This window comes from Lepisma saccharinum, chromosome 1 (genome assembly GCF_977018435.1).
Source record: "Lepisma saccharinum chromosome 1, izLepSacc3.1, whole genome shotgun sequence".
Classification (NCBI taxonomy): Eukaryota; Metazoa; Arthropoda; class Insecta; order Zygentoma; family Lepismatidae; genus Lepisma; species Lepisma saccharinum.
In genome coordinates this window covers 80153043-80179007 of record NC_139229.1, presented here as the reverse complement: position 1 = coordinate 80179007, position 25965 = coordinate 80153043, and the positions used below count along the sequence as shown (strand labels likewise).

The following is a 25965-nucleotide window of genomic DNA, read 5'->3' as shown; positions in this document are numbered from 1 at the left end:
AACAGGGGTGTATATTCGGGGCTATCTAGGCTATCTGCGAAGCCCAGACTCAGTGAATAAAATACAGAAAAAAATATCTATCAGAAAATGTGCAATAAGAAGATGAACCTGATTTCTTAGAGGAGTTGGAAACATTGCCCGCTTTCTTTGAATTCACGAAACGGCTGGCAACTCCACGGGGGTGACTGGCAAGCTTGACAGGGCTATCACAAAGATCACCTGATCAGTGTTGCAAACCAATTTTTCCCAGCATGTAATTTCCCCAGGATTGGGGAATTGTGGAGCCAAACTGTTACAGGAGAGAGAACAGGGTTTGATATGGCGGAGGAAACCCCTGAACTTCCTCAACAGTCTGGGTCAATGTTGCAAACCAATTTTTCCCGACATGTAATTTTCCCAGGAATGGGGAATTTTGAAGCCAAATTATCACAGGCAAAGGGAAAGTGTGTCATATGGCAGGGACAAGAACATCATTGAACACTTGCACAGGAGTTGAAAAAGAGGTCGTTGACCTTCAAACAACTAGAGATACAGTGGGGAGTAGAAAATTGTTGGCTGAGCGGGAATGGTTTATGAGTGCATCTAAAAATTACCGAAATAACAAGGACCAGTTCTAGTCTAGATCGCGTCAAGTGGTCTTGGTGCGTGGAATTTATTTAGAGGCAGCGTGTGAATACAGTAGTAAGTGGATTGTATTTTTCTGAATCATATGTGTGTGTTGTGTAGTGAACTGAAATGAGGTACATAATTAACAAGCTGTCTATTGGCTTACGAATGACGATAAGCTCCAAATCGTTGTGGATTTTTCTTGTATGTCCACTTTATGAACATATAAGCTAATGGGGATCGGACCTATAGTTAAAGTGGTATCTAAACCACCCGAACCTGGGACCCCTTTCAAATTCTTGAAATCCTTTCCTTACTGACAGTGTACATTTCCATGTTTTATTTATGAGGTATGTATTTTTAATCACAGAGTCACATCACTTCAATCTGCACCCCAAATGAGTTAAAAAAAAAATAACACCTCGAACAGCTAATTTTGACCATTCGAACATTATGATATGGTGCGATAGTCCAGGTTCTTAACCGAGTATATGCCACTGATATAAAAGTCCATAGTATAGATTTGTGATTATTTCAGACACATGATATTGTGTTAGGAGTTTTAGGAGATATAAGTTTTTCCCCTACTTTTTTGCATACCTGGTCAATATGATATGCCCATCTTAATTTGTAGTCAATAACTAAATCTAAAAATTTTACTGGATTTTCATAATTGAGTTTTATTTCCAGGATTAAAAACCATATACATTGTTTTTTGATAGTTTATATTTAAGGTATATGAAATTAAGTGCTGAGTTGTTATATTTACTGATATGTAGGTTTGTATTTCTAATTGTTCTTGTGTTTTTGCACTGCAAGTTATGCTTGTGTAGGGTTACCAGACGTCTGGGTTTCCCCGGACATGTCCTACATTTTAGCCTTGTGTCCGGCGTTACATAATATTAATTAGTAAAATACGTATGTGTTTCGTTACATAAAGGGAAATAAATCATGCAAGTTACAAAAAGTACATTGCCCAAAATGAAAATAAAAATTTATCCTGTTAGAGAACAAAAGAAAACTGAAACAACTAATGAACAAAGTTTTGGGTCTACATTCTGATGTTACTGTTCAGTGCCTGAGCGGAATTTCTTGCCTTGGGGTTTATACATATGGAACAAGGTGTTTCCCATTCTTATTCAATATTTTTGATTGTAAAGCAGGGGGTATAGAGAACAGAGTTATTCAGGGTGTCTGCTAGTCAAGAAAAAGTAAAGAAATCAACAAGTAGGTCAAGAATATTTGCTATCACAATTACTGACTGGTTGATTTAGTTTATTTTATTTCACTTTTCTGCCCCTTTGGCTAATCGCGATGATCAGGATGAATGGTGGTGAGATAAGATGGATGTAGAAACAATCACATACGAGGGTCACTATTTATATTATGAGCCTAACAATGAAAAAACAGGAATTTGGCATTGAAAACTGCTATTGTTTTTCGAAGTATTCTCCATTATGGTCAATACACTTTTGCATTCGTTCGAACCATTTGTCAAAGCAGTTTTTCCAATCTTCTTGAGACACCTCCATAATATGGTTTTTGAACGCATCAACGGCATCTTCCGCCGACGAAAATCATTGTCAAAGCAATTTATTCTTGACATTCGGGAACAAGAAGAAGTCATTGGGTGCCAAATCAGGACTGTACGGCAGGTGACCCATCAATTCGATTTTTTGACTGTTCATAAAGTCTGTTGTTAGACGAGATGTGTGACAGCTGGCATTGTCTTGATGAAGAATGATCCGACGGCGTTTGTTTGTTTTCCGTATTTGACCGAAGACCTCTGGCAAACAAATTGTTGTGTACCATTCAGAGTTGACCGTTCTACGTTCCTCTACAGGCACAGTTGCCACATGACCAGTTTTCCCGAAAAAAACAGGCGACCATTTGTTTCCATGTGCTTCGAGCGCGAACAACTTTTGTTGGATTGGGTTCATCTAGAAACACCCATAAAGTCGACTGCTGTTTACGTTCTGGCTCATATGCATATATCCATGATTCGTCACCTGTTACAATCTTATATAAGTCTTTTGAAGCACCACGATTGTATTTATTGAGCATTTGTTTGCACCAATTGACGCGAGCGTCTTTTTGAGTTTTTGTCAAATTGTGTGGGATCCAACGAGAACATACCTTTCTTACAGCTAAATGATCATGTAATATTTTATATATGCTGGTGGAACTAATGCCTATGGTTGCCCGAATCTCACAGTATGTCACATGACGATCTTGCAGTATTAGGTTTTGCACAGCATCAATGTTTTCTTGAACAACAACTGATTTTGGACGACCTTCGCGAATCTCGTCGGTGAGCGAATGGCGGCCACGATTAAATTCGTTATACCAGCGTTTCACAGTGGCAAAGGATGGGGCTTCATCGCCAAATGTGGAAGTAAGTTGATCGATGCACTCTTGTCTTGATAATCCACGTCGAAAATCGTAAAAAAATCATCGCACGAAAATGTTCACGAGTTAATTCCATTTTATTGTTGTCGCGCAATCTCCAAGCCAACATAAACAACACAAATGAAGCTACTAACAAAACATTTGAAGTACGTTATGGTCAATAATGCCAGACGATTCCGTGCAAACGTCAAATCACACCTAACTTCAATCAGTGTTGCCAAGGCTCAAAATATAAATAGTGACCCTCGTACACATAGGGACGACAACACAAGTCCCACATAAGATTATACTGGCTGTGAATCCAGATGCCAGAACCTCGCTAGTCTGCCAAATGCAGTCCGAGATGCATTAAGAGATGAAGCAAGTCTAATTCTCTTGTAAAATACAGCTTCAGTTTTAATCTTAACTGCCCATTTGGTAGGGGTTTTTCATTAAATATCATAGACATGTATTTTGTTATTTGCTCATTTCCAACTTTACCTAAGTAGGGATAGAATAAATAAAGGTTAACCAAAACAAAAAAAAAGGTCAAGTAAAGTCCCGATAAAGACAAGAATTTTGGATTTGATCTTTTGGTAGAAATCCTGTAATTATACTAAAAATACCATTTCAAACTACGGTAATTGCTGAATATTTGTTAGCCATTACAGGTCATAATGCAATGTTGAGAGACTACTTTCACTAACATCAGCACAATGGACTCACGAGATATATTTGTCATAAAGTCTGTAAAAGGTTTGGTGCTGGTCCCTATAATTTGGAAGATTGAATGTTCAGTCTCTCATCAATATATTTTGATAAAATTTTCTCGGCGATGGACCAGTTAAAACATGTATAGCCTGACAAGTTAAGTCCGATATGCGCAGATCGCTGCGAAGCACTTCCTATTACGTCATCCTCTCCACCACTCTCCTACGTACTGGTCTGGCCTTGAGACTACAAATGGTGCCAACTCAGCAAAATTAAGCTAAAACAAATATGCCAAACTATTTTTACTCTGTAGATTGTCGGTGCCGGCTCATATCAGTTTATCAGTGGTTCATTTGATTTAATACGGTCTTTGAAAATGCATGCCTAGCGTGGATCGTAACTGTAGTATTACGCACGTACGTTAACGTTTATAACGAAGAGAAACTACTGTGCGAACGACTTCATTTTCTGAATGCGACATCGAGCAGTGGCCTGTTTTTTTTTAAAAGCTGAATGAGGTCGGGGTTATTTTGTTTATTGTACAACAATCACTATGAGAAAGCAATCTAATAACACCCTTGCCTGTGTTCTTTTTTAAAGCACTGAAATGTTCTTGCTCTTTACTCTTGGCTGCATATTTTTAAAATGCAAAAATCAAATCATGCCGGGGTCTAGCCTTGTGTCATCTGCACATTTCAAAATATTTGTATGGTCTGGGGTGGGTAAGTCCTTGGTATATAGTATGAACAGTAGCGGGCCTAGTATGGAGCCTTGGAATTCAGTGTCAGATTTAATTTTGTGAACCACGGAGTTTTCAGTATGTAGTATCTGCGTATACTGTGGTCTATCTGTGAGAAAAGATTTTAACAGTTTGTATGTATTTCCTCTAATGCCAAGATTGTATAGTTTTTGCATGAGCATAGAGTGGTCTAAGCAGTCAAAGGCTTTGGACAGATCCAGGAAAATAGCACAGGATATCTCATTATCTTCTAATGCATCCACAATTATCTTAATAAATTGAGAAGTCAAGGCTTGGCTTGATAAACATTATTCGGACTCTGCACCAGGAAAATCAACCGTTGAGAAGTGGTTTGCTAAATTTAAACGAGGCGAAATGAGCATCGAAGACGATGCACGCAATGGACGCCCCAAAGAGGCTGTTACCGACGAAAACATCAAAAAAGTCCACAAAATAATTTTAAATGATCGTAGAGTGAAGTTGATCAAGATAGCTGAGATTATTACATAGCGTTGTTGGAGCGTTTAAAGGATGAAATCACGAAAAAAAGGCCCCATTTGAAGAAGAAAAAAGTGCTGTTTCATCAAGACAATGCACCGTGTCACAAATCAATGAAAATGATGGCAAAATTATATGAATTAGACTACGAATTGCTTCCCCATCCACCATATTCTCCAGATCTGGCCCCCAGTGACTTTTTCCTGTTTGCAGACCTTAAAAGAATGCTCGCTGGAAAGAAATTTAGCACTGATAAAGAGGTAATCGCCGAAACTGAGGCCTATTTTGAGGCTAAAGAGAAATCGTACTATAAAAATGGCATCGAAAAATTGTATGACCGCTATAATCGTTGTATCGCCCTCAAAGGCAACTATATTGAATAATAAAATAGAATTTTGTCAAAAAAAAAATGTTTACTATGTTAGCCTACGAACTTTTCAGCCCAACTGTTATATTAGACTTTTATTATAGTTCGTGTTCTATTTTGTATCACAATTAAGCTTCATATCCTGTATGCTAAAGATTAGTACAGGATAAAACTTGTTTTTCACTTGATGTCGTATGAATCTGAACAAGTAATCCAGCAAAACAATCCAAAAAAAATAGAAGAGGTTCAAGAACAAGTTGGCTGTTGCTTTCCACAATACACAAATTGATACCAGCACAAGGTATTTACAAAAATGAGAAAATACTATGCAACCTCACAAAAGGAAGCAATGTTGTAGACTTTCTATCTTCTAAATATGATGTCTCCAGAAACAGTAAGCATTGTCCACTGACACTGTCTTTTACCCCAATGAATAGACTTGTGGGGAATTAACCCTCAGATAACTTATAGGTAGTTTCCGATCGGAATAACGGATTTCTTCATTTTTACACAAAAAAGTTTTATTTCTTTTTACTTCTTGGAAGTACTTTCTGTTATCGTAGAATCTGCTGGAGCAGAAAATCATGCGTTCTTCACGAAAAATATCTCTCCGATGCACAATTGCCGTTGCTGTTCCTTGCTTGCTCAACGTGAACCAGATGTTCATGACGTAACCTCCTGTCAGTGTTTCCGACGTGATGTTTTGCAAGAAGATGAAAAAACAAAATATACATTCCCGATATTACTACGACCCCAAATTTTAACTATGTTTGCCTAACCTAACCTTACCGTGAATGGTTTGTGGGGCTATCTGGGAATGGTTTCGTGGGGCATTTTTCGGTTAAGAAGGTTGGAAACACTGTATACCCACTGATCATCGATGTTACTGAAGCTGTACCCACCATATTGTGTCTTAAGCAAGCGAGAAAAGGACGAAAAATAATTACTATTATCGACATTATTTTCGTCAGAAAAGCAAAATCACACTTTAAAGAATCTTTCGCAATGCACAATAGGTAAGTACGAATGTAAAAAGTGACGAAATAAATGAGCGAGAAGTGTTCGGCCGATCGGAAACAGGTAATAACTTATGCAAGTAATTCCAAAGCCAACATGGTAAGGCAAACATTCCTACAATATCTTGTCCTAGAACTTCCCAAGCCATTCATGGAGGAAAGAGCAAAGGTCAAACACTTACTAGGGGGGCCTGAGAGATAAAGTAAGAATTTAGTGCAGATATCTAACAAAAAGTACTAAAACTCTACCAAAACGAGATAAACAAAGTCCAAAAGTGAATGAATGCAAAAAGTGTAAGGAGATTATGTGTATGAATCACCTCATGCCATTTTTTTAGAAATTGTACCGGCAAAAGTGAGTCCGATTAAAAATGCCACTATGTACATTTCTTGGCTAGAGTCTAGGGTAAATATGCGAATACGACCGGACAGCTTTCACTCATTTATTTCCTTAATTTTACCACTGGTACTTACCTATTTTGCCTTGCGGAACATTCTTTAAGGTGAAGTTATGCCTTTTTCCATAAAATACTGTCAACTTTTCATATTACGATTGATTATTTGCCTTACTTGTTCCGCTCCTGTAATAGACAATATGGCGTGCACTCGTAATGGATCATCGCGCGTCATGACGTGCCAGCTTGTGTTTTGTCGATTTTCAGTGTACAAGCAGTGTTTCAAACATTCATGACGGAAAATTACGTACTATTTCGATTTTTTTTTTACGTTTACCTCCACAAACCATGCATGTTAGCCCCAAAAACCATTGACGTTAGCCCCAAAAACCATCCACGGCTAGCCCCACAAACCATTCACACAAGGTTAGGTTAGACCTGTTAGGTTAGGTTCCATTAGCACTCATTTCTCCCCTACATTCATCGAAAAAAGAAAGCACGGCGAAAATAGAAATTTTCGTAAAAAGAAGGCACGTTTGGAAACACTGCAGAGATCGCGTGACTTTCAACGCTCTCGCCATCTGCACTCACACAATGGAAACAATGGCATAATGTGACAGGAATGCCAATTTCTTACGTAAAAAGTGATTACTTCTTGTTCGGCAGCATTAAACTACGAAGTTTTTACTTTCCGTGAAAGTAAATACCTCCAATAACGTCCAGAATGCTAAAGAAACTCATTTCAGTAAGTACTTTCTCCTGTAAATTTGAAGAAATCCGTTCGGTCGATATCGCATATTTACCGAGTCTAGTTTACGTCCTTCTTGGCTTTTGGTGGTAACCGATGGGAGTTAGCAACACTGCATGTTAAAGAAGAACAGGTTCCAAAAACTTCTAGATAGTGCAAAATACATTTATCCCCAGTGATAATTCAGTGCATCGTTGAAAACCATGCTAGAAGACAGCCGGCGCCTCTTAGGGTAGCAGACGGTCGGCACTCCGGCATCTCTTAGGGTAAGTTTTTCTTTTTACACTTTCTGTTCATGATAGCCCCACTAACCATTCACAGGAACGAGGTATGCCTACGAGGTTAGGTTAGGATCCATTAGCACTCATTTCACCCCTAAATATGTGCTTCATCATCGAAAAATGTCCTCAGTATGTTCAATCATGCATATCCGGACAAGATCGGTTTTTCCAGACTTTCTCCTCCAGGAAATTTTTCCTCGCCTTGGGATTTACTTTGTTGAATTCCTTATACAATAACCTTTTCAACGATATATGACACGTATTCCTAGGAAAATGACGTAAACTAGACTCTTACCCATTTCTTAAACCAATATTTCCTGTAACCATGATATATACATCAGAATTTATGATAATTGTATTCATTATGTACAGTTATTGGTAAATTTCTCGTAAGGGACAAACGGATTTCATCAAATTTACAGGAAAAATTACTTACCGAATGCAGTTTCTTTATACTTCTGGAAGTTCGGGGAAGTGTTTTCTCGCATCGTTCATTGAATTTTGACGGTAAATCATCTATTTTTCGATATATGTGTGACCGATGCACGGAAGTTCTTGCATCCATTTACTTCCAGGTCGATGTAGCCTGTGTGTGATGACGTAATCCTGGTCAGTTTCCAAACACGTGTTTTTGTAACTGAAGAATATACGTTTCCACAAATGGTTTGTGGGGCTATGTGTCAATGGTTCGTGGGGCTATGCGTCAATGGTTCGTGGGGCTATGCGTCAATGGTTCGTGGGGCTATGCGAGAATGGTGTGTGGGGCTACGCATATTTTTTTCGAAACCAATTTTTAACTATTGTAACCTATAGTGACCCTACCTAACCTAACCTTACCGGAAATGGTTCGTGGGGCTATGTATGAATGGTTTGTGGGGCTATGCGTCAATGGTTTGTGGGCTACGTAGGTATTTTTGGGTGCAGTGGGGTGGAAACACTGCATGCTGAGTACGGTAGTGAAACTGTGATCGCCATTTTGCATGTTACCGAAGGCAAAAAGAAACGAAGAAAACTTACTCAATATGTCGCAAATAGAGCTTATTTCCGTGAAATAAGCGAAATGCCACCTTCAGCAATGTTTCTCAATGCAGAATACGTAAGTACGAATATTCAAATGAAATAAACTAGCAAATTTCAGCTGTTTGTCCCATACGAGAAATTTACCCAGTTATTACTTGACATATGGAGAAAGACAAAATGAATTTCTTAATTTGAAAGTTTTGAATACGTTCTGGATTAATTGTTATTATTTACTCTAACATGTTGGTACAACTTTCTTCTCATAAAATGTGGCAATTGTAATGTAATGTCTACCTAAATAAATGTATTATGTAAACAAATTGTTATAATGGGGGTGTGTCCCGTCCAGCCTGTGTCCTTATAACTTTCTAAAACCAAAGTTCTGAAGAGTTAAAAAAAAAAATGTACATGATGCGCTTCTTTTTTTCATGTTACGCTTTAGGATGAGTGATTAACTTGCAAACATTGACGATGAGTGAAATATAACAGCATACATTGATTTTTTTTAAAAAAATGTGAAAAAAATTTACTCTGTTTTAGTCTCACCAGCTAGCGACAGCAGTCGCACTCAAAATAAATGCATATTAACTTCTTGACCCAAATGGTTCAAAATCAATCTCTTGGCTTATCTTAGCTCACCTTACACCTTAGAAAAACATGGATTACTACTGTTACCGAAACATGTTCGAGATATACTCTAAATATATTGCTCGAAATATACTACGAATGTGTTGTAAGGTTCTGGAAACATAACACTACAAGAAAATAATCTGCCTGTTTACAAACGCATTATTTAAGTTTACAATACGTTGAAAACTGTTATTTTATTTGTTTCATGTAACAGGTTTCTAAAGTGCAGATCACGCTCCACGTGAGATTCGACACCGGGTGCAGTTTTGTCGTCCTTCGCATAAATATATATAAAAATTGTAGTTTCTTACCAGCTTTCTTCTTTTTCTTTTTGCGCTTCTTCTTTTTGGAAGCTTCAGTTGCTGTATTTTCTACTTCATCATCACGAAGATCATCTACTGAACCATTTTCTACAAGCTTTTCTTCTGACTTGCCAACTTCTTCCAGAACAGCAGCCATGTTTTGGTTCGGAAACAGAAAAATGCGCATTGCGCAGAGGGTCCCACTTATCGCACAACACTTGAGCAACCTGGTGTTCTGACGTCACGGGAGAAGGTTTTTAATTTTAGGCTAAATGCCTACGTTGTCATGTTAGGCTAGCTATGTCTAGTTCTCTTAGCCTAAATAATAATTTTTCATTGTATTTATGCTAATGGAATCTAACCTAACCTCGTAGACATTCCTCGTCTGACATCAAAACACAACGTAGCAAAACTGTTGTGCGAAGAAGACGACCCATTGCGCAGACTTGTCTTGTCCTTTGAGGACATCGTTGCCAGCCTCCTAGGCTCCTAGCACACCCAAAACAGCACAGCGCACAAATGTCAAATTCAAATAGTAATTTTTTGTCTCCTGTACTGTACACTTGTACTTAAGGAATTCTTTACGTAAATTACAAATTAGTATGGGGGCTATTCACCGGGGGGTCCCGGGTTCGATACCCGGTGTAGGCACAAGTGGTTCGGGTCCCTCTTTAAACCGTAGGTCCAGTCCCGATTAGCCTTACTGTGCATAAAGTGGACCTAAAATACCAAATTAATCAATCTATTCACCAGATGTTTACATTTCTGTACTTCCTTGGCGCTGGTGGGAACTCCACTTCCGGTTTTGAATAGAATAACCATGGAATAACATGGGAGTTCAAAGGACTAAAGGCACTGTCTTAAAAATAGGCGACAATCATTGTATGGCTTTTGGTTAAAACACGAGGTTGGGAACAAATATTTTTTCTCTGGTATCTATGCATAGTTTTCAGACAGATACGTACTGTAAAATAAGACTGGATGCGCGATTTTAATATATTTGACCCCAGCTCCATCATCAGGAATTATCTGAACTACAGATTATTTACGTCCCATAGAATAAGATTGGAAACCTCCATGTTTAAAGGGTAATTTTAATATAGTTGATTCCAGCGCCATCATCGGGAAATGTCTGAACTACAGAATATTTACGTTCCATAGAATAAAATTGGAAATCTACAAGTTTAAAGCGTAATTTTAATATATTTGATTTCAGCGCCATCATTGGGAGGTAAGAGATTTGTAGTTCTGCTACTTCCAGATGACGGCGCTGAAATCAACTATATTAAAATTACCCTTTTAACATGGAGATTTTCAATGTTATTCTATGGGGCGTAAATAATCTAATCTGTAGTTCAACCATTTCCTGATGATTGCGCTGGAATCAACTATATTAAAATAATGTGTAGTTCAGCCATTTCCCGATGATGGCGCTCGAAACAACTACATTAAAGTTACCCTTTAAACACGTAGGTTTCCAATCTTATTATATGGGACGTAAATAATCTGTAGTTAAGCTATTTCCCGATGATGGCGCTGGAATCAACTATATTAAAATTACCCTTTAAACACGTAGATTTCCAATTTTATTATATCGGACGTAAATAATCTGTAGTTCAGCCATTTCCCGATGATGGCGCTGGAATCAACTATATTAAAATTACCCTTTAAACATGGAATTTTCCAAACTTCTTCTATGGAACTTAAATAATCTGTAGTTCAGCCATTTCCCGATAATGGCGCTGGAATCAACTATATTAAAATTACCCTTTAAACATTTAAGTTTCCAATTTTATTCTATGGAACGTAAATAACACTGTAGCAACACGAAATTTGTCCTTTAGATGAAAATGTGTGTTTCTAATGTATTTGTACATGACAAAAACCAATCTGCAATTTGTTTCCGAGCATCACGTGTCATTTAGTCAAAAACACAACAGTTTGAAAGTTACACAGTACACGTATGGTACAATATCCGAAAGTGTATTTCTCCTGTGTTACAAAGAATTAATGCTCTAAAATTGTACATTGGTATGAGAGGATACGATGCATGCAACAAGGTTACACGAAATACTGTTGCTTTCTCTCTGAGTGGGACAGTCGGGACAGAGCAAATCGTTATTGAGAAATGTTCACACCGAAAGTACCCCTGAGGGGCATTGATGCATGTACATTACAAAATACATGTTGACATCGCACATAATATATATCTATACATCAATTGGGCAGTATTTATTTATAATAGTATAACATAATATAATAGTAAAATCATACAATGACAAATAAAATTATTACTTTAAGTGAACTAGTGCTGTAAAAGTACAATATTATGTAGTGTATACAATCTAAATTTATTTTATAAAGTTATTCAATTCCTGAAATTCTTTAACTGAATATATATTCCAATAACAATTTTTTGACTTCATTTTTAAAGATCGTGGTTCTTTCAAAATTTTTGTAACTTTTTAGAAACATATTGTATAACTGGATGCCTATGTAAAAAGGTGCTGTTTGGTATGCAGTTAGCGGAACTTTGGGAATGTGGAAGTTATTTTTTGTCTGATATTGTAATTGTGAATGTCTATGTTCTTTGATTAGTTCGATTTTGTTTCATGTATAAAAGTAATGGTTTCGAGTATGTACAAACTTGGAAGTGTTAATATACGAATTCTTTTAAAAAGAGGCTTACATGTATCAGTTTTGTATGCATTTGCCAAAATACGCAATGCTCTTTTTTTAATTTTAAAAATCCTTTGCGATTGAGCCGAGTTCCCCCAAAATTGGATACCATACCTCAAAGTACTTTCAAAGTTTGAGAAGTAGATATTCATCATACATACCGTATTGAAACTATTTTCTAGAGTTCTTAATTGATAACATACGGTGTTTAGCCTCTTGCATAAATGATCTATGTGAACTTTCCAGTTTAGACACTGGTCTGTAAATATTCCAAGAAATTTTATATTTGTATTGCAAGTAGCTGTTATAACGTCATGACCTACTGTGAAATTATCTTGCTAAATGTAAGAGTTTTTGGCTCTAGATACACCAAATGTTATTATATTAGTTTTTTCGTTGTTCATAGAAAGTTTGTTTGCTGAAAACCAGCTTTGTAGTTCAGTAAGAGATTTTTCCGTTTCTTGAATTAAAGTTGCATCGTTAACATTTGCAGGAAGGTCATTTATGAACAATAAAAACAATAGGGGTCCTAGTATCGATCCTTGTGGGATTCCAATAACCATATCTTTCAATTCGGAGTAGAGCAAGATTATTTTCATAACATCCCTGACTGTTCTGCATTTGTAGCTTGGGAGCGAGTCACAACTTCCGAAGGAGCCAATTAACAAGCGAGCTACTGAAGTCATTCCAACCCGGCACCAATCGCGGACCCTCTTCCTCACGCTCCTCGCTGTCGGTAGGCTCACTAGCTAGACTCGCGCAGTCGGCCAGAGCTGTTCCGAAAATAATCTGACTCTAATATGTTGTTTGTGTCCCATTATTGGATAAGCTAGTTATTGCAACGCTCTGTTTTCTATTCGATAAATGAGATTCTATTAATTTGTTTGATAGACCGCGGATTCCAGAACACTTATTTTCTAAGAATAATGATTAATAAGGAATCTGTTAATAATCCAAGGAAGGACTACATGTTCCTAGTTATAAAGTAATCGCTTGACTAACTTCTTAAAATACTTATTCTTGTTAATCTTAAAGGGTAGGCTGTTCAAGAAGCTTCAACCTTCAAGTAATGCACTGTTGCCAGGCCCCACTCTATCCACGTGGTAGCTACTCTGTTTTTCGGAATACATTTTTTCGTGAATGCAACAAAATATTAACATTAACAACTGTGTGCCGTGTATTAAGTGAGGAACAAAACTGTTTCATATATACAGTATTCCATTTTTTTTAAACAATTGTAAAAAAAACATACCCAGACGTTCTAAGTGGCCCACGGGTACTCATCACGATATGTTTCTTTGTTAACAGATTATATATTTTCAGCCACTCAACAGATTTTTGTGCATAATAAACAAAATGACAAGGAATGAATGAAAATACAAAGTTACAAAACACGCAAATAACCACAAACTATCAAACATCAAGTATAAAATGTGTTTTAAACAAATTTGAAAAAAAAACATGAATTATGTAACCGACTACTACCCCTTCTTTGCGTGATTTACGAGAATAATAACGTCTTTGATACTACTACTACTACCTACCACCAACTCCACCACCAGTACCACTACTACTACTACTAATAATACTATTGTCATTATTATTATTATTATTAGGTCTATTATTATTATTATTATTATTAATATTATTATTATTGGCACATTTATCATGGTACTTCCTTCCCCCCGACAAAAAAACGTGGTTGCGCCTTTGCAACGTAACTGCTATGTTGAAATTGTGGGACGCAGGGATGAATTCAAGGGGTGGACGGGGGGGATACCCCCGGAAATAGAAACGTTCCCCGAAAATTTCAATAACCTGGCAGAGCTTTGGGAAAATAACTAATAAATTTGGCAACCATGTTCAGTTTGATTCTCTTTCATTGACTTTCATTTAACGTAGAACCTACTTTTTATGGCTTTTACGTAATAATAAGCACTGTTTCATTCAGCTTTAAAAATCAAAATAATGAATTAATTTAATTTATCGCCCCTTTTTGACAATTGCTAACTAGTAATATATAACAAAATTCCATTTAATTGAAACTCAGCGCTTCTATTGTTGTAACAAATTTCAACTTCTTACAGCTTGTTTTAACGGTTAGTCAGTCAACAGTTTGCTGGTAGTCTTATCGAAATTTACACTTAATTTGACTATGTATTAGAGGTAAGTAAGGGGCAATTTAAAAATATTAGTATTGTTTTTATTCGTATTATAATTTGATGCATATTAAATTCCCCCTCCGTGAAGTTTGATACCCCCTCCCCGGATGAAAATGGCTGGATTCAACAGCAACACTGGTGGGACCTTCTATTATGAGCTGTACGACGAATATTCATGAGCAAAATATCACAAGAACTAACATATAGGAAAGGGACTATTTATCAGAAGTCACGTGGTTTTGTTCCTGGACCGTATTTAAATTCATCCGAAAAAAAAAGGTTCCTGGACCCAAGGACGTATTTAGGGGTGGGAGGGGGTCCAGACCCACCCCGAAAGTATCAAGTACTAAAATTAAATAAACAAAATATAATTGTTTACCATTTGTTACATAATCAATGAATATTTATTTCCACCGATCTCATTGGAAGGCAAGAAATTGGGATCATACAGCTTTCAAGGACAGTTCCAACGATTTATGCACACTACTACATATGATACGCCTAATATGCATAAAATATTAATCAGTAATATTTACTTTTCGTCAATTGTAATAGCCAATTAAAAGTGATGACTGTACAATTATTTTTGCCTATCACAAATGGTTCTAACTCCTTTTTTGGTATTCAATAAATATTCAATTCTTTCTCTATTTGACACTAATTTCCTTGCCAGGGCAATTATTTTTGTACAAATTTTGTCGATGTTAACTAGACGTAAGCTAGATAATGAGTACATGCTGTTACATAGCTATTTACTTTTATTATCCCATTCATGTAATAATAATAATAATAATCCAATATTATTTATTTTACATTTTTAAATAAGATTAATTTAATATAATTATTCTAATTATATTATTATTATTATTATTGAGACTCTTCGTCGGACCCCACCCCCCGAAATGTATTTCTAGACACGTGCCTGCCTGGACCGTATTTAAATTCGGCCAGAAAAAAAATCCTGGACCGAATTGAAATACTTTAAACATAAAAAGGTTCTTTACGGCCTACAACCCATTTACACTTGCTGATTTTTCTCTCCCGGACGGGAATTGAATAGATTTACAACTCTTGGACCTTTAACAACCCTGGGATTGTTCAAGATCGAGGAACCTATACAATACATTCTAATGTATTCTATTGGGTTCCGTAACAGGATCGGAACTGTTTTTCTCGCACAATTTAAATTCGGTCCAATTTGCCTATTGTTTCTTTCCAATACAGAGCTTGGACCCTATTTAAACTGATCGCGATAAAAGGTTTCTGTACCGTATTTAAATTTGTGACAGTCAGATTTACCGTCATTATTATTATTATTATTATTATTATTATTATTATTATTCATGTCTGTAGCGGTAAAAAGATGTGTTGATTCAAAGTGTTGAGTGTTTTAATTTGTAAGAATACATATTTGATTTTTGCCAAGCCGACGGGAGGAACGAGACGTTCGCGTGTCTTAAGGGTGATTACCTGAAGGGTCACGTTATGCGTCTAAAGCTTAGGAAATTCGACCGTAATGACAAACATTTAAATATCTAGTTTTCCAGCGGTCAGATTCATGTGAAACTTATACCAGCGCAGCAGCATGTGTGCAAGGACGGATGTGTGGAGTTTCGTCGCGATCAAGCAACAATTACGGACGCCAGATCAAATCGGTTCTAATTGATCAGTTTGTGGACACCGGTTGCAATTGAGCTATGGGCGACGGCCAGGCGGAAGCTTAATCCGCACATACCGAACTTCGAGCACGGCCCGTCCAAGTTGGGAGACAATAGAGCGAAGTGGAATGACCTCTCCGGAAGCGTCACTTCAACGATCGCCTAGCGTCCTTTTTCAAAATCCAAATAAAACGAAGGACATGGTTTTTCGATACACAGTCTTACCGCGATCCCTGTAGCGAGAGCACCTCCGTGCTACCTCTCCGTATAAAGTTTTGCCGCGATTCTTGTAACGAGAGCACCTTCGTGCTACCTCTTCGTATACAGTGGACTTTGTTGTGTTTTGCGAACACCAGTGTGTGATAGGCAGTAAGTCTACACGAGTGCGCCTACCTCAACCGCTGGGGGAAGTTGAAGCGAGACCGTGTTTCCGTGATTACCTTACGCCGTTTATAATTTTTGAGCAACGAGGAACACCGGAAACTATGGCGGGCTAGAGGAAGAAGAGAGATGAGGGTGTTACCGTCGATTCGCCCGATGTCAGACGAGACTACGCCGATGATGCCTACCAGCCGCCACGGAGAGAGAGAGAGAGAGACGTCGAACGCCGCCCTGTCGACGCTCCGACGACGCCTACCAGCCGCCACAGAGAGAGAGAGAGAGAGAGACGACGAACGCCGCCCTGTTGATGCTCCGACGACGCCTACCAGCCGCCACTTAGACGTCCCGACGCCCAGACCACGGAGATGTTCACCGATCCCGAGAGGGAGAGAAGCCGAGGAACCAGACGTATGAACGCCCTTCGCATCTTCATCGTCGCGACCAAGGAAACCTTTCGTGTGAATACTATGTGTTTTCAATCGCCCGTAAAGACGCCAGGATGCACCTCGAAAGCTGAGAGATGGTAATGTATTCATCTGTGTGATTGTCAGCACGTGACGGCCCGTTTGATTTAGAAAACGCCCTTGAAATTCGTCAACATTTTGAAAACGCCCACTCAACTCGAAACTTCATACCAAACTCCCGTCGCGCTTGTCATTTGTAATTTATCTGTCTCAGGTCAACTTTTCTTATTCCTTGTGATATTTTTTTTTATGATCTTAAATTCATTGTTGTTTGTGCTCCTTTGTATTTGTTTAAAGTGCTTACTATTAGAGTGAAGCGCCGCCCACTTAGTTGTTTAATCTACTTGAGGTTTGTTCATTTTTATGTGTCAGTGCTGTGTCGCTGCTAGCTACGTCAGGTCGCATGTGTGATTATTTGTTAAAGTATTTGCCTGGTAATATGAACTGCTCGTCGCGGCGAAGTGTTTAAGTCCCGCCTGCTAGAGAGTATATGTTTGCGTCACTCAACGGAAGTTATTTGTTATGTTTGGAACCACGCGAGGTCTTGTAAAAAGGAAAACGTCCGCCCACGTGAATGTAATTGCAGTTGAGACGCCTTTGTTTATGCTGGACACATAATGTATGGTCACCGCGCCGACCTAGTTTCTTTTTAAAAAAGGGTGAACTTAAGTAAGGGCTGGCTAGGATTTGAGTAGCACTGGAGCAAAATCACAAATGACCTGGTTAGACAAAAATTAACTATCTAACTAACTAACTCCCTAGCCTTCTTAAACCCGAAGGTTCATGGCTGCAGCAACACAGGCCTTCCATCTTTCCCTATCTTGAGCAAGATCTATATACTCTTTTCCATCCCTACCGATTTCCCTTAGGTCCATCTCAACGTTGTCCCTCCATCTTCGTCTTGGCCTTCCTACAGGTCTCTTACCATCAGGTTTCCCAACAAGAATCCTGTAAACTCCTCTTTCCTCTCCCATTCGTGCCACATGGCCAGCCCACCTAAGTCTTCTTGATTTAATTATTCTAATAATATCTGGACATGAATACAAATTATGTAGTTCTAAATTATGTAACCTTCTCCACTCACCTGCCTCCTCATCCCTTTTAGGTCCAAAGATTTTCCTAAGGATCTTATTTTCAAATACTCTCAATTTATGTTCCTCTTTCAATGTAAGGGACCAAGTTTCACATCCATATAATACTACAGGCAAAATTACGGTTTAAAATTAAATTAAATTAAAATGAAAGACAAAAATTGAGGTAAATTTAAATATGAATGCAATCATTAGGGCTTATCGTCATAAAACCTGTACATGTCATGTATCATTCTTTGTGTCGATGACCCCATGAGAACTGAATGTGTGAATGAATGTGAGTGCGTGAAAGAGGGGGAGATGTAGTAAATTGATTCTTGTTTTGTTATGAATAGAATATACTTTTTATTTTCATGTTAATTTTTGAGCTATATCATTTCGTACGCATGTCGCTACCCGTGATTTTCAGGTATGCAGCTAGCCGCTTCCCGGCTACAGGTAAAGAGGTGGTAATTTGAAAGTATATATGTTTTTTTTATTCGATACGGCTAATTACTATGCACTGTTGGTCACCGGTTCCTACACACGAACTTAACCTGGACCGTAACGCTATTTTGCTTGTTCGAGGGAGATTTTGCCGCCTCTATTTAGGTAGTGGTAGCATTTGTTTTCCCGGGCAAGGGAGGGCGTTTCACATTTTTGGCGCCGCGAACACAGGGACCGGTATATTTTAAGTCGAAAGCACCCTCAGTCCAGGTGCATATGTCGTTTTTGTAAGGGCTACGTCAGGCGTATTTTGGTGTCATGTAACTGTGTTTCATTGTGAGATTTTATTGTTTTATTTTTGACGTGAGGTGGTAATTGAGATATTAGGCGTTTATTTTGTTAAGGTAGTAGAGCAGCTACTTAAGGCGTTAGGCATTTTAATTTTTTTTGTTTGGCATATGGCATTAGGCGCTAAGTTGAGTTCTGGCAAAGGGGGGGAGATGTAGTAAAGGGGGAATCGACCGCCCTTATCTTTTTTCGTTGTGAATTGTTTAAATATATATATATATATATATATATTTATAGTAGTATGATTTGTGGTATTATAAACTCAACAAATGATGAACCCCCCTCAGGCAGATTTGGCTACACTTAAAACAAGCTCAACATGCCCATATGAGCTTTTTGCTCAAGTGTAGCACCCTGTCTAATCCAAGATTTTTGTAAAAATGCCCTCGGGAATTTCCCGAAACTACAGTGTACAAATGATGAGCCCCCTCAGATTGATTGTTGTCCATAAGCTTGTTAAAAATAAGCCCCTTCTTGATATTGTTTTGGATACACTTGAAATTAAGCCAAAATCCTCATAAAACACACACCCACACACACACACATACACACACACACCCACCCACCCACACACATGCTTGCTTCTGGTTTATTTCTATTGCATCATGCTGTGCAACAAATTATTATCCAATATTATGCATGTGTTGTTTTCTGATTGGTTAATTATGACATAATGTGATGATGTGTTATATTCTGATTGCTTTGTTGTTTCAGATGTTTTAATCCATGCTTAGGGTATATAAAGAGATTTTGCATTACATATCAGCCAGTATTGTGAGAGTGGCTGAGGAGTACAAATGTGTTGTTACAGTGCTTCTCATACTTACAGGCCTGTTTGGTTTAATATATAATATTTCTTATTATTCATATTAAATATATTTCTGGTATATTGAACAAAAAGGGCTTATATTTTGTATAAAAAATCTGATATTTGTTGCATCCAGCTTGTTTGTTGTAATCCACTCTTATTTAGAGTCAGGCTTATATCTGTCCCAGCCTGTTATACAAAAATCAATACATAACACAGTGCTAGGTCATTGCCTTTCTAGGACATGCATGTCTGTGCAGGCATTTGCGGAAGGTCAGTGTAGATCAATATTTATTCTCTTTTTCCACTTGTAGGCTATTAGCTTTACAACCTGTCATAATAAGCATAGAGTTTTGATTTAAAACCCAAAAAATTTTGTATAATAAACCGAGAATAAAAATTAATAATATTAACATATTAAATATACACAAGAAATATACAAAGCACACAGCTGAACAAAATATATATATATATTAAGTACAAAATTTTGAATTGAACCCCAGGAAATCTTATATAATAAACCAACAACAAAAAATGCCAAATCAAAAATATTGCAATCAGTGTAATAAAAATATATCCAGCCCCAATTTTGCTAGGCACCAAAAAAATTGTGACCCAGGCAAATATAGAACTCCCACAAAAATATGCCCCAAATGCCATAAAATATTTAGCAAGGCATATTTCAATAGACATGTAGGCTCTTGTTCTGCACAGTCATCAACATTGCCCCCACAACCATCTACATCTGGTCTGAAAAGGAAGCATGAAACACCTGTTAATGCTGGACCGGCAAAGCAGCCACGCTATGCACCACCTATCCATAGCAGTTTTAATGGCCAACTTAGGGATTACCGGTTTGTATCAGAGCAAAAATGTGACATTAAGAATTTTTTGAACAGTATAAATCCTGATGTGCAGGCAATTCTAAATGCACAAAATGGCTCTTATAAGCTGTCCCTCAAATTGTTTACACAATATAAGAAGCCAAATGGCACAAAATTTACACAGCCCCACATAACAGAAACTGTACCTGTATATTCAAATACAAATTCAGACAAAATAATAAGCAGTTTGATAGATCAATTGAATATTAAACACTCTGAATTTGCAGCAAAAGAGTCTGGATGGAGCCTATGCGGTTCTCCACACAAGCTCTATGTTAATATTTCTGAATTCAGCCCATTACAAGGATCTACATATCTGCCATTACCTGCCAATATTAAAAACAAAAGAGCCGTGGTTAACATAGAAAATAATGATGAGAAATGCTTTTTGTGGTGTATTTTAGCTGCTTTGTTTCCAGTTTTAAGGAATCCTGAGAGAATAACTTATTATAAACAGCATGAACACAATTTTGATGAAGCAATGAAGGGCTTAGAATATCCAATGTCTGTTCAGAATATTGATAAATTTGAAAAAAAAGCCAGGGATATTAATGGTAAACAATTATCTATTAATGTATTTACTTGTTCTACTGGCCGTGGCAATTGCTTGATAGCACCTCTCAGAATCAGTACATTTGATGATGATTCTGCTGTTCCGATTGATCTGCTCTTAATTGAAGGGGATGGCACATATCATTACACTCTGATACATAATCTTGAAGCTTTAGTCAGAAAACAACTAGACAAATCCAATACAATATTCAAGTTGTGCAGAAGATGTTTAATTGTATTTGATGGTAGAAAAATGGTGAATGGTGTTTGTGAAGAGAATGCAGAAATTGCTAAAAACAAGTTAATTGAGCATCTGAAATACTGTGGCAACCATAAACCTGTTCATATGGTGATGCCTAATTCAAGTGAAAATGCCAAATTCAAAAAATTTGAAGCCTTGTTGGAACACCCAGCATATATAGTCTGTGATTTTGAATCAAACCTCAAACCTGTAACCTGCAATTCTGTAGCCCAGATCCTGATGAATCTTCAAGTACATCATACCAGTTACATGAACCTTCTAGTTTTTATTATGTTGTTGTACAGGATGGTGTTGTTAGTAAAGAAAATTTATACATGGGAGCAGATGCCATCAAAAAATTTGCAGATGGAATAGAAAATGAGTGCCATAACATAGCATCTAATGTTTTATTAAAATCAAAACCTATGTTGCCTTTAACAGAGAAACAGATTGAAGATTTCAACAATGCAGAAAAATGCCCGGTATGTGATTCTGAATTTTCAGATACAAATATCAAGGTTCATCACCATTCTCATGCAGATGGTAAATTCTTAATGGCCCTGTGTAATAGCTGTAATATTAAGATCCAGAGACCAAAATTTGTCCCTATATTTTGCCATGGTGCATCCAATTATGATTTTCATCATCTGATCAGGTACGAGGGGTTTGACAAGCAGAATTTAAATATTTTAGCTGAAAATAATGAAAAATATATTGCCATTAGCAAAATAATTAAAGTTAATGGTGTTCCTATTCACTTAAGATTTCTTGATTCCTACAGAATTTTATCGGCTAGCCTGGCTACACTGGCCACTCAATTATCTGATGATCAATTCAAAATCACATGTGCTTTGTTTCCAAATCAGGACCTGAAATTAATTAGGCGGAAGGGTGTATATCCATATGATTATGTTACAGATTTTTCTAAATTTGATGAGTGTTCTCTGCCACCACAACAAGAGTTTTACAGCAAAATCAGAGGATCTGGAATCACTGATGATGATTATCACCATGCCCAGTTGATATGGAACAATTTAAAATGCCAGACATTTGGTGATTATCACAAGGCATATTTAAAACTTGATGTGACTCTCTTAGCTGATATACTTCAGGCATTTAGAAAATCATCGATGGAAAATTATAGACTGGATCCAATGTATTTCTACAGTGCACCAGGCCTAGCATGGTCTGCAATGTTTTTAAACACTAAAATGCAATTGGATCTATCCAAGATCAAGATATGTATCTGTTTATGGAACAATGTAAAAGAGGAGGCATGGTGCAATGTTCTCAGAGATATGCCAGAGCAAATAACAAGTATATTAATGATTATGATCCAGCACTGCCATCAAATTATATACTGTATGTAGATGCCAACAGCCTGTATGGTTATGCTATGATGGATAAACTGCCATATGCAGGGCTTGAGTGGGTTGAAGATTTCAATATTGAAGATCTTAAGGATTTTGATGACAGTAACTATGGCCTGTTCTTAGAGGTTGATCTGACAATTCCTGATGATTTACACAACAAATTGTCTGATCTGCCCCCAATTCCTGAGGTTAAGTGTTCACCTGGCTCTAAACAGAAGAAATTAATGATGACTCTAGAGCCGAAACAGGATTATGTCATATATTACAAAAACCTCCAGTTCCTGATGAATCATGGTGTTCAAGTGACCAAAGTTGGAAAAGTTTTGAGGTTCAGGCACTCAAGATGGTTGAAGCCATATATTGATACAAACACAGAGCTTCGAACATCTGCAATGAGCCAATTTGATAAGACCTTGTTTAAATTGATGGTCAATTCAGTGTATGGCAAAACAATTGAAAATGTCAGAAAACATATTGATGTTAAAATAATTACTCACCGCAGCCGGAGCAAAAAATTGATTGCAAAGCCCAACTTCAATTACAGAAGAATTTATGATGAGAATATGGCACTTTTCAACATGAAAAAAACAAAGATTAAGTTTGATAAACCTATTTATGTAGGGGCTGTGATATTGGAATTGGCCAAATTACACATGTTAAAATTGTTTTATAATGTGTTGAAGCCTTTTTATAAGGATCGTGTAAAACTGATGTACATGGACACAGATAGTTTTGTTCTTGATATTCAGACAGAAGATGTTTATCAAGATATAACACAGCCTGAATTGTTTGAATATTTTGATACCAGTGAACATACAGAGATTCAACACCACAACAAAAAGGTGCCTGGCAAGTTAAAAGATGAGACACTTGGTGATGTTATTGTGGCATTTGCTGGGTTAAGGGCCAAGATGTACAGTTTTGAAACATGTAGTGGCGCTGTTGCCAAAAAGGCCAAGGGCATTGGCAGAGTGACTGTGGACAAAGAGCTTGAATTTGAAGATTACAAAAATTGCCTCAAATCATGTAGCACAATCAGAACATCAGAATCCAGAATTCAGAGTGTGGATCACTTGTTGACTAGCAATATTGTAAGAAAAGTGGCTCTGGACCCACATGATGATAAGAGATGCATTTTGTCATGTGGCATACATACTCTACCATGGGGTCATTGTGATTTGAAAAGTGGTAATCAATGCCCAATTACAGAGCATGATTTGAAATAAATAAACATGCCTATGAACTTATTTGGGTTCAAAAAACAGGCTATTATGGACCTGCCAACACCACAACCCTCTTCTGATATGATATCTAAACTAAGTGCTTTGTTAATTATTCATCTGAACAGCATATTTACAGATGTTGATGATGAAACAGGTAAAACATTGTACATATTTAACAATAACTTAAATCATTACCAGTTACCTGTAGGTGGTCAATTGCAATTTATTACAACCCCTGAGGGTAATGTCAAGATTTCAGTAGGGAGAAATATTTATAGAATTAAGCACTCAAACATGATTTCTGGCACTGTATATACTGTTTCTGCTGGTGACTGCTTATATATTGAGGTCCCGGGATCATATGACAAGCTTATACCTTTTTTTATAGAATTAAGAATTAGATATTCAATAATAAATAACCACTAAATCAAAATGCCTAATGATATATTTGGCCATACAAGGCATGAAGATCACAGTGCTGAGATTCTGATGCTTGATGTTAATGTAGATAACATCAAGATAGATAAATAATGTCCAGACACAGCTCCAAACAATTGTCAAAAGCATAAAATCACAAGAAGATTTTGATCTAGTGATTTCCACTCTAAAAGAACAGATTCAATCACTCCAGATACCTAATCTGGACCCTCTGAACAATGCCATAGGCGAGGTTAAAGAAAAAATTGAGACACTTGAAAATTTTATGAACAACTTGCCATCTTCTGATGCTTTGAGTGCAATAACTCGGAGTGTTGCCAACATTAAGCTGCAACTTGAAACATATGAAGATTTTGGAAAAATTCAAAGTACCATAACCCATCTTGAGGGTACAATAGCAGCAGTGCAAAGTGATTTGACAAATGTACAAGAATCTCTAGAATCCCGCCTGCCTGGTATTGTAGACACACTTTAACATTTATGGGAGATGATCTCATTGTATATTCAGAATCTCATCTTGGAGAAAGAGGTGCTTTTGTTAAATATCCCGGCACACCTGGATTGTGGGAACTGATGACTAGGAAAAGGCCTGGCAGCTATACAGATCAAGACTATGAGCATTACAAAGAAATATTAATAAAATCAGATGCTCTATACCAGAACAATGATCCCACACAAAAAAGAGTCAAGTCTAGCAGTGGAGCAAAATACAACAATTTAATCAAGCCCATATGGTCACAAATTTAGACAGGCAGTGGAATCAAACAATACAACACCCTGCCTAAAGAATGTGTCTGGGTTGATGATGTCAGGAAACTTGTAGATAGGTTATTGGTGATAGCTGGGGAGGAAAATGCTGGCAAGGTTGGAATTATGGACATGATAAGCACAAAATTGTCTAATTTTATAGTGAATGACACTAAGGGGATTGGATATCTTATAAAAATTATTAATACTCTACCACCTAAATTTTGGAATATTTCTGAGGGTCGGGGGTTGGTTAATGACATTATAAACAAGCTGCCATTTGAACTACACATTCCAGGCTATCAGTATTGTGGTCCAGGCACAAAATTGGACCATAGATTAAACAGAGGTGATCCTGGTGTTAATCCCCTAGATGCTGCTTGTAGAGACCATGACATAGCATACAACACACATTCTGATCTTGACAAGAGACATGTTGCAGACAAAAAATTAGAAGAGGCTGCATTTGGTAGATTTGTAAGCAAAGATGCTTCTTTGAATGAGAGAATAGCAGCATTGGGGACCACCATAGCTATGAACACCAAACAAAAACTGGGGTGGGGGCTGTGAATATGTATATAATAAACCTAGGATGAAGGCCAAGGGTGTTATGTATCAAATACCTTATGCAGGTCTTAAATCTCTTAAAACTATTGATAGTCTTTTAACCAAAAAGCAGCGCAAGAAAAAAAGCTCTTGTATTGCCAAGAGCCATGGTATGAAATTGTTGCTTAGTACCCCCCAATTAAAAAAATTACAACAATCTAGAAAAAAATCACATGTGGGGGG

General features: G+C 37.3%; 1 protein-coding gene across 1 annotated transcript in view; it reads right to left on the bottom strand.

Annotated features, from left to right (window-relative positions):
* LOC145996857 (methionine aminopeptidase 2-like) overlaps window positions 1-9890 on the bottom strand; it is a 38974-nt gene extending 29084 nt beyond the window's left edge. Inside the window, exon 1 of the mRNA XM_083133393.1 lies at window positions 9711-9890. Coding sequence (XP_082989519.1) covers window positions 9711-9888 — 178 coding nt within the window. The 5' untranslated portion in view covers window positions 9889-9890. The remainder of the gene's footprint in view (window positions 1-9710) is intronic.
* Window positions 9891-25965: the final 16075 nt, after the last annotated feature.